The sequence below is a fragment of the Gastrolobium bilobum genome, unplaced genomic scaffold, assembly GCF_033153095.1.
Source record: "Gastrolobium bilobum isolate Gb01-03AN ecotype WA unplaced genomic scaffold, APGP_CSIRO_Gbil_v1 utg257146, whole genome shotgun sequence".
In the NCBI taxonomy this organism is placed as follows: Eukaryota; Viridiplantae; Streptophyta; class Magnoliopsida; order Fabales; family Fabaceae; genus Gastrolobium; species Gastrolobium bilobum.
Window position 1 is genome coordinate 4,759 of NW_026896232.1, and position 10,042 is coordinate 14,800.

At 36.1% G+C, this 10,042-nt stretch overlaps 1 protein-coding gene across 1 annotated transcript; it reads left to right on the top strand.

Moving 5' to 3' along the window:
* The first annotated feature begins 8,610 nt into the window (after positions 1-8,610).
* Positions 8,611-9,294, top strand: LOC133298395 (transcription factor GTE12-like). The gene has a single exon (XM_061497659.1). It carries the CDS (start codon positions 8,611-8,613, stop codon positions 9,292-9,294), a length of 684 nt encoding a protein of 227 aa, XP_061353643.1.
* The last annotated feature ends 748 nt before the right edge of the window (positions 9,295-10,042 follow it).

Sequence of the window (10,042 nt, forward strand, 5' to 3'; positions counted from 1 at the left end):
CTTGTATGCGAAAATTTAAGTAATACAGTATCCTGATGAGTTTTTGCGCCTCTTAGACATGGTATGAATGTTGATGAAATTAAATTAATTGGGAACACCTAGTATTCGACTAAAACGAACCCGAATGTATTAGGGAACTTAGAAATTTTCTGTTCATAAATTAGTATATTAACTCTAAGTCAAAATTGATGCATGTTGTTAAGGATTTGAAAGCTGAGTTATACACTTGAATAAACATTGAATAATGTTGTTGTGACCGGTAAGTGATAATGTACGAAGTCAGAAATTAAAATAGTATAGAAGCTGTGAAAAACCGATTACAGAATAAGAATTAGAAGCGTGAGAAAGACGGATAAATCATGGGAATAAAATAAAACAGACTCTGACTTGTTCCACATGTAATTAGGTGCATGTAACTCTTATTGTGTGGGCTGACTGTTGGTGCTGTTGATTATTGCTTGGACGCGAGGTATGTGTAGGTGGTATTACCTAATGTGACTATTGGCTAGTGTATGGAATTGTGATGTGTTGCTCACATTTGTTCTATGTATGTTATGATGATGATGAGCCAATGGTAAGAATATGAAAGGATGATATGATATATGCATGCATTTTACATCATAATACATTTTTCTGTTGGGTGCGATTGCATAACATGGCATGTATACTTGATTCATGACATCTTGAATATATATATATATATATATTTGTATTGAGGACATGTGACTGAGCATGCATCATATAGGCATGCCTGGTACCAGGAGAGGGGACACTTGGCTTCAGTCCGCATAGGTTCCACAGTGGGATTCACCTTCATGGGAGCCATTAGGAATACCCACTGTGATGCTACGCGCACGACGGTGCTATGAGCGTAAAGGAAAAAGGGCGTTATATACGCGTTATGATATATGATGAAAAGGATTAAATGTTTGAAGTGACTATTTATGATTTTGTGCCTAGTTAATATTGTTGCATTATGGTTTTGTTGCCACACTACTGGGATTTTCTCTCACCCCTTTGGGGCTGCTATTTTTACAAAATGGCAGGAGGACGCAAAAGCTTTTGAGGACTTGGATATTTTCTGTTGGCTTCTACTGTTTGGGCATGCTGCTATTGATGTGATATTTTATGGATGACTGTATGAAATTGAGAAGCTTGTATTACTGTGAACTATGATTTTATTATTGCATTACGATTTTATGACCAGCAAGTATTTTGGAAACAGATGTTGAAACGTTTGCGAAAAGGATTTTGACATGTTATCTTAATGCTGAGTTTTGAAAAGTCTTTGCGAGCACTTTGTAAGTTGTCGTACTGGGGCTACGGACCTCCGATTTTCTTATAATTTATATGCACGCGTAGCCCAAGGTGTCTAGTTTCATTATATATAAACCTTGCAAAGAAATTCTGAAAGATCGATTTGTCATGAATTTTACCAGCCAGGACATTTGGGATATTTCCACTATTTTCTCTCTTATTTTGCGAGTTATGTTTCGAGGGGGAAACAAACTCCAAATCACTATTATTTTATATGAACGTGAAGCCCCAGATGTCTAGTTTCCAGATTACAAAGAATATATTTTTGAATCGTTGAACTGGATTTTATACGATTTTTAAAGACAGCAAGGTCTATCAGGAAATTTATATTTTTAATAAGTTTAAGAAATTTTGTGTACTCTGATTTTTGTAATTAACCAGATCCCCTCTTTAGTTTTATTGGCAATGTAAAAGCGAAATTTTTTTTCAGTCTCTAAAATACTATTAAAGAACTCTAATTCCGCTTAGCAAACAACTCTCTTGGAGGCCTACAAGAGAGGGTGTTACACTAATTGGTATCAGAGCAGTTTTGATTCAAGGTGTTTAAGAATTGTGAAAGATCTTTGGTTGATATGTGAGTGTTGTTGTTTGATTGTATGAATTCTTGTATGAGCTCGTTGCTTTTCTGATTTTTGAAATTAAATGTGAAGTGTTCCTAGTTGAAATTATTTGATGTTGGAGGTATGATAATGCTAGTAGTACCGGTATTAAGCATGGCTATGCCCATCTTCTTGCTTGGTAGTGAGCCTGATCAACTCACGGCCACGAAAGTAGTATGTGCACACTCATGGTTATTACGGGAGTACTAGTGCTTGAGCACTATGTGTGTGAGTAAGAACCGTTCCGTGAATTATGGATTTAATGTAAATTATGTTTTCTTATGGATGATATGTATGGATTTTATGTTTGAATTGTGGTGAATATTTTGGGGTGGTTGAAAATTATGGATGATAATAAGTCCCTTTAATTAAGGATTGTCGTTGCAAATGACCATTCTGATTTCTGAATTACCTAGGTGTTGTAATATTTGAAGTTATGAATGATAATAAGCCGTTTGGACTTGGATATAACCTTAATTTTCGAATTTGGATTTGTCATGATTACTGCTTTAACAATTCAATTAGGATGATTATTGATACAAACTGATTCTTTGGTATATATATAAATATTTACGTGCTGGTGGTAGTGCCTAGTTGGGGTGATAGAAATTGTTGGCTGAATTCAGATTTATTATGGTTTCTGTTTTAACAATTTGGTTATGATAATTTTGTTGCGTAATTGTTTCTTAATTTATATCCTCACATGTATATCGTAGCATAGAGTTAGGATGAAGTTATCTAGCTTTATGTGAATTTGTTATCTTCACTTGAAAACCGTGAATCAACCATTTTAGTTAGGAATGGAACACTTGAATAAATAAAAAATAGTTCATGCTTCTAGGAAACAAAGTGAAGTAGATAAGGTTTAACTAGTGAGTTTACTTTCCTATAAACCTTCTAATGGTGAAATGGCACTAGACATCATTCTTGAGAAAGTTTAGTCATTAATTCTAAGGATGAAACCGTGAGTTAAGAGGTGGTGTGTATAAGTGCAAGTGATTTTATTCCTCTACGTATTATGTTCGTAATGTTTGTCAATTTGAATAGTATGCATTGACTTGGTTGGTATTTTGTGATTATTTTGGATAGGTCCAAGGACGATCTTTGATTGTATTGATAGGCTTTCTTGTCTTGATAGAATTAAACATTTGGAAATTCTAATTAATACCAAATACTTGCCAAAAAACATAATGCATGTAATTGAAACTCTTGCCTACTTAAGTTTATGTTTGAAAGAATAATACATAGGTATGGCGTGCAACTAAAAATGGCTTGATTGAGAATGTTAAAACGATAATGGTGTAATTGTATGTAATGGTATTGTGTAGACTAAGTTTCAAATTTCACCAAGAATGTTTAAACTTATAAGAATTTTGTGTAGCTGTAAACTAATTTTTATGTACCGAGAATGTAGTTGGTATATAGAAAGCTTGACATAGGAACGATTTAAAGCCATATTAAGAACCTGAATTACATAAGTTTGATTGACGTAAATGGTACTATGTTGTAGCTTGCATACGATATAAATTACGTTTTGTTTATCTTGGGTGTCAACTTGCCTTAATCAAACTGTGCTTACAATTATGTCTGATTTTATGTGAACCCATCATTATGTTGTCATCCCATATTAATCAATTAACCGTAAATTTGTATTTCGGTGCATAGTTTTAATTGAACCCATCACTATGTATGTCACTCCAATTTAATATCAAAATTACACTGTAAACATATCAATGAGTTTATGGTTGTTGATGTTGGTTGTTTTGAATCTCTTTACTTCATGTTTTTATTGGTATGTCTTATGATGTTGAAAGGTGATCACTTATATCATCAAGTATTCAGCGTGCCTTTGATTATATGGATATTTTTGGACTGGTTATAATATGTCTTGCCCCCATTTTTGTTTGGAAACCCTCACATACTTGTTCATAACCACTTCGTTAAACTTTTAATGTGTTGTGTGTCATTCTGTTTTGGACGGTCAAAGCTGAGTTGATAATTCCCTTGAATGAAATAAATGAAGTTCTCTAATGCTTATGTGTTAACATATGTAAGATAGGATCAAAGTCTAGAGAAAAATAATGAAGAAGCACACACTATAGGAAGTAATTTTTATTCTATAATAAATCCTAGGATCAACCATTCTCTTGATCTTGTTGCATGTGTATTCAAACCATAGAACTAAATTAATACGAATCCTTGCGGTTTAAATCAGAGTTTTTATTTGATGCATTTTAATTGGAACGGTTAAGCAGAGTGTTATGTTGGTTCTTGACTTATGTAGACATAGGGTATGTAGTTCTATTAGCACTTGAAATTCTTTTGGTCTTTTTAGACAAACTAAAGAGGACTGAAAGATAATATGTTTTAACAAAATGTTTTGTATTGGGCATGTAGGTTGTTTGAATTAATTTTTTATTTTTATTTATACTATAAAATAAATGACTTGATGGCGCTTGTATTCCTCATGATGTTGAACTGTAATCGGATCTAAAGAAAAATATACTGGACTGAACAGACATTGGTGCATGCTGTGAATGGTCTCGTTTCACTGAGTCTTTATTTTATTTTGTTTCCTTTGGCTGATTCGTTATCTTCATCTGTATGCTTTCAATTTTTGCCTCCTCGATGCCTTGTGAAACTTTCTGTTATCACATATCAAATTATCCAACGAAATAAAACTGGAGAATCATAGAAGACTTCCTAGAATTTAAAGTGTTATGTTGTCATGAATATTAGCTATCTAAATAAAACAAAAAAAAAATAATATTATTTTAAAAAAAGGGTGCATCAAGTTTACATCATGAAAGAACCGTGCATAGCTTCTTGGTATGTGTGATTTCCCTTGAGTTGATTTTTGGATTTGTCTAATTTTATTCTACAGTCTATTCAACCCCCTGTTATCTTTACAATGACGTGTCTATCCTAGGTCTTATTGAATTTGAACTTAGACCGATTTTAGAATGATAAGACGAAGTTTGGGGACAAACTTCAAAACAAGTTGGGGAGAGTGTAACATCCCGTCGAATTAGGAACCTATTTAAATTACGATTAGGTATGTGGTAGAGTACCTTCCTTCGAATTAAATAAATGTTGCGTTAGAATGGAGTTAAATTAAATTAGAGAAATTAATTTTATTATCCTGGAAGGTGAGTACCTATTTTAGGCATATGAAATTCTTATATAAGTATAGGAATAACTTAATTACTGTAACATCCCACGTAATTAAGGAGAATACATAAAATACCTTAAGGCATAAGAATGCATGCATGAAAATTCAAATTACATATAATATTTGTTGGTTTTCGATTTGTATGGTTACTAGTATGGGATTAATATTGATTTAGGAAATTACTTGAATTATTAAAGATAGGTAAGGAACTATTTTAGGCATGTGAAATTTAGTTAAAAGATGTAAGGATAATTTAGTAGTGACGTATAGAAGGAATTAAAAATATTTAAAAACAAAGATTTGAGAACTTATGATTTTATGGACTTGTACCTAAGTATACCTTGGGTTTGTGTATTTTTGGTCCTTAAATCCTTGTGATGGTCGAAGGCCCTAGGCCTTGTGGAGTAATTTGGTTCAGCCCAAATTCTTTTAGATTGTCCTCACCTTATCTTAAAAATCTTAGAAGGCAGCCTCTCATTGGTGTAAACCAAAATTCATGACAAATATTGCCCATTGCATGCAGCCCACATGTGCGCTTGGGTGTGCCAAAAGAATTCTGAACCTACTTGCAAAGGTGGACTTGCAAATCAGCCCTAAACCCTTCCTTGTGCGCTACTTAGAGCAGAGAAAGGGCTGATAGCTTGCTGCAACACACCAACTCAATCAGCTGTTGAAAACATGCAACCATTAGGAGAGAGGTGGGCAGATTGCATGAGTTTCTATTGGACAAAAATCTCACCTCCTCCTATATCTTCCTTATGCGCATGCGTCTCTTGATTCTGAACTATAATCAGCCTCACCAATCTCTCCTCCATATGCGCATGGTTAAATGAATCAACAAGCTAGACACTTATTCCTTCTAATCAGAACCAAAGACTCAACTCATTCTATCTTCTCTTTTCCTCTACAAACCGTGAGTACCAATATGGAGACACTCCTTACCTCCTTGTTCCTCATTTTTTTGAATCAGTATGATGGAGTAGCCTCTCATTGCATGCAGCTGCGAACTTGGTCTTAGAAGAGTAGGAAAATAAGGACTATAGCCCCCATCTTAGAGACCATCTACTTGTCCGATTGTATAACTTGGGGTGTTGCTAAGAGGTAATATTGCATGAACCAAATTCCTTTTCTTTTCTGTTTTGGTTTTGTATATATGCTGGGAAGTGATTTCTGTTTTGTTAATTCTTTTACTCTGGTCGGCTGTACAATTATAATAGCTGAATGCATGCAAGCGAATAAACCATATCTCAAATTTATTTTCCCCACTGTCACGTTAAGCATATGCAGCCTTGGGAGATAGTATTCCTTTGTCTTCTACATTCTTCTATTCTGCTCATTTGGGTAGTTGTTGAACCTAGTGCATGTAAGCTTTAAAATCTGATTGATGAGTAGAAATAGCTCCCCTTGAATTTTTGTTAAACTGTGTTGGAAGGATTGACTGAGGCGTCCAGCCTTGTATGCGAAAATTTAAGTAATACAGTATCCTGATGAGTTTTTGCGCCTCTTAGACATGGTATGAATGTTGATGAAATTAAATTAATTGGGAACACCTAGTATTCGACTAAAACGAACCCGAATGTATTAGGGAACTTAGAAATTTTCTGTTCATAAATTAGTATATTAACTCTAAGTCAAAATTGATGCATGTTGTTAAGGATTTGAAAGCTGAGTTATACACTTGAATAAACATTGAATAATGTTGTTGTGACCGGTAAGTGATAATGTACGAAGTCAGAAATTAAAATAGTATAGAAGCTGTGAAAAACCGATTACAGAATAAGAATTAGAAGCGTGAGAAAGACGGATAAATCATGGGAATAAAATGAAACAGACTCTGACTTGTTCCACATGTAATTAGGTGCACGTAACTCTTATTGTGTGGGCTGACTGTTGGTGCTGTTGATTATTGCTTGGACGCGAGGTATGTGTAGGTGGTATTACCTAATGTGACTATTGGCTAGTGTATGGAATTGTGATGTGTTGCTCACATTTGTTCTATGTATGTTATGATGATGATGAGCCAATGGTAAGAATATGAAAGGATGATATGATATATGCATGCATTTTACATCATAATACATTTTTCTGTTGGGTGCGATTGCATAACATGGCATGTATACTTGATTCATGACATCTTGAATATATATATATATATATATTTGTATTGAGGACATGTGACTGAGCATGCATCATATAGGCATGCCTGGTACCAGGAGAGGGGACACTTGGCTTCAGTCCGCATAGGTTCCACAGTGGGATTCACCTTCATGGGAGCCATTAGGAATACCCACTGTGATGCTACGCGCACGACGGTGCTATGAGCGTAAAGGAAAAAGGGCGTTATATACGCGTTATGATATATGATGAAAAGGATTAAATGTTTGAAGTGACTATTTATGATTTTGTGCCTAGTTAATATTGTTGCATTATGGTTTTGTTGCCACACTACTGGGATTTTCTCTCACCCCTTTGGGGCTGCTATTTTTACAAAATGGCAGGAGGACGCAAAAGCTTTTGAGGACTTGGATATTTTCTGTTGGCTTCTACTGTTTGGGTGGCTGCGACAATAGTGGTGGGTATGGTGGTTGGTGGAGGCAACAATAGTAGCAGTGGCATGGTGGTGGTGGTGGTGGTGGTGGTGACAGTGGGTGCGGCGGTGGCGGTGGGGGTAGGAGACAGTGGTGGTGGTGGTGGTAGTGGTGGCGATGGCGTGGTGATGGTAGTGGAGAGGGTAGTGTAATGGTGGCGATGGTGGCGGTGGTGACAGTAATGGCTGTGACGATGGTGGTGGTGGTTGATGGCGGCGTCAGTGACGGTAGTGGTGGTTGGTGACAGTGGTAGTGATGGTAGTGGTGGCGTCGTGGTGGTGGTAGTGTGGCGATGGGGGTAGTGGCAGTGGCGTGTGATGGCGATGGTGGCGGTGACGGCAATGGTTGCGATGATGGTGGTGGTGGTTGATGGCAGTAGTGGTGATGGTGGTGGTGACGATGACGGTGATAGTGGTGGTGGCGGCGACGACGGTAGTTGTGGTGGTGGTGATGGTGATAGTGATCGGTGGAGGTGGTGGCAATGGTGGCGGTGGCATCGTGGTGGTGAAGGGTGGTGACGACGGCACTAGAGGTACGATGGCGGCGACGACGATGGTGGCGGCAGTCGTGTCGGGATGATGGTGGTGGTGGTGATGATGGTAGAGGTAGAAAGTGATTGAGAGAGATAAGTGTTTCTCATTTTGTGCCTGGGAACAAAAAAGCAGAAATTTTTTGATTCTTTTTTCTGTTCCCCAGCACAAAAATTAAACTGGTTCATCCCGGTAACAAAAAAATAAATCGGTTTTACCAAACGAGTTCCTGGAAACAGAAATTAAAAAAGAATTGATTCCGAGAAGGTTGTCATGCACACCCTTAAGATACGAGGCCCCCTCCACCAATACCATAAGACCCCTCAGGCCTCAACAACAAAACTATACACGACCAAAACTGATTGTTTTCTTTTTTCTTGTTTTTTCTACTCAAACTCTCTGCAATGGCAGAACTCCAAAAGTCACTTGTGATTAAGCTTCATAGGGATGGTGCAAAACGTTCAAGAATAGTCCAAGAAGAGTGCCAACAATTGGAGATCGCTGATTTTCGTTACAAGAAAATGAGAAACGAGGCTTCTGAAATTTCTCCACCAATGAAAATGAGTAGAACAACTGAACACCCACCAACAAAATCTTTCATCAAAGAAAACTCCAGAAGAATGTCAAGAACTGTTTCCCAAGGTTGTGAGTGGAAGAAGGATGGTGCAGAGTGCAAGAAAGAGAATAATCAAAGGGCAGATAACATGGACAGATACAAAAGGATGCAATGTTGGGTGATCTTGAAGAGGTTGGTGGTAGGAAGAGATGGTTGGGCTTTCAAACAACCTCTTGATGTTAAATTCTTGGAGTTTCCTGATAACCCAAAGGTTGTATCCAAGCCAACAGGTTTGAAGGATATTGAGTGCAAGTTGAACAATTGTTTGTATGACAGACCTGAAGAATTTGCAGATGATATGAGGCTTGTATTCTCTTATGCATTGCTATACCCTTCGAGGAGTGAGATTCATAGAATTGCGATGAAGGTTAGTGAGAATTTTGAGAGCGGTTGGAAATCTTTGAAGAAAAAATGGATACGTGAGGAAAAAAAAGTATGTCCAAAGGTTGATAGAGAAGCTGCATACGTTTGAATCAAGAATCCTGGTTAGAGTGTTGTTTTGTACAAAATTGATTCTTGAATTACTAGGTTATAGATTTTGTTTCTTTGAGTTTCATTAAAATGAGGGTTTGTAAAAGTTTAGTCTTTTATTAATCCACACAATTTCACTATTCTAAATTTACACAACTATGCAAGGGTTTAATGAAATCTTGTCTCGATTGAGAGTGATTTTAATGCTGGTGAGTGTTGAGAATTGGTGGTGGTGGCCAACATCCACCTTTGCAAGCTCTGCTTAAAATCACGCAAAAAGAACAGTTAAAATTGAAAGTGCCTTCATTCATAACCAGATGCTTCATGATAGTTGCTGCAGTGGAATGCATCCTAATGGGTTATATTATATTCATATATAAAAGAAAAAAGAATAGTCTGTTTGGGATATGTTAATGCATAATAATTTCTTCAATCTATGTTAATGCATAATAATTTCTTCAATCTATGTTAATGCATCCTAATGGGTCATTTAGTCCCTGTTTTAGTAAAAATCTAGTATGAATTAATGTTTGAAACTTGATATGAATGAGGGTGTGAATTTAAAAAAGAAAAAGAAAAAAGAATGATGTATTTTAAATTGAATTTCAATTATTGCTAGCAACATTTTTTCAAATATGTTTGTTAATGTGACTTAGTATGATTTATGGTTTAAAATTGAAAATAATTTATGTATGACTACAAGAGTTTTTGAGAAAATTGAGAACGAAGTAACTTAGAATGATAATCCA

Bases quoted from the DNA above. Each gene is read 5' to 3' on its own strand.
- LOC133298395 (XM_061497659.1), top strand. From the start codon at position 8,611: ATGGCAGAACTCCAAAAGTCACTTGTGATTAAGCTTCATAGGGATGGT.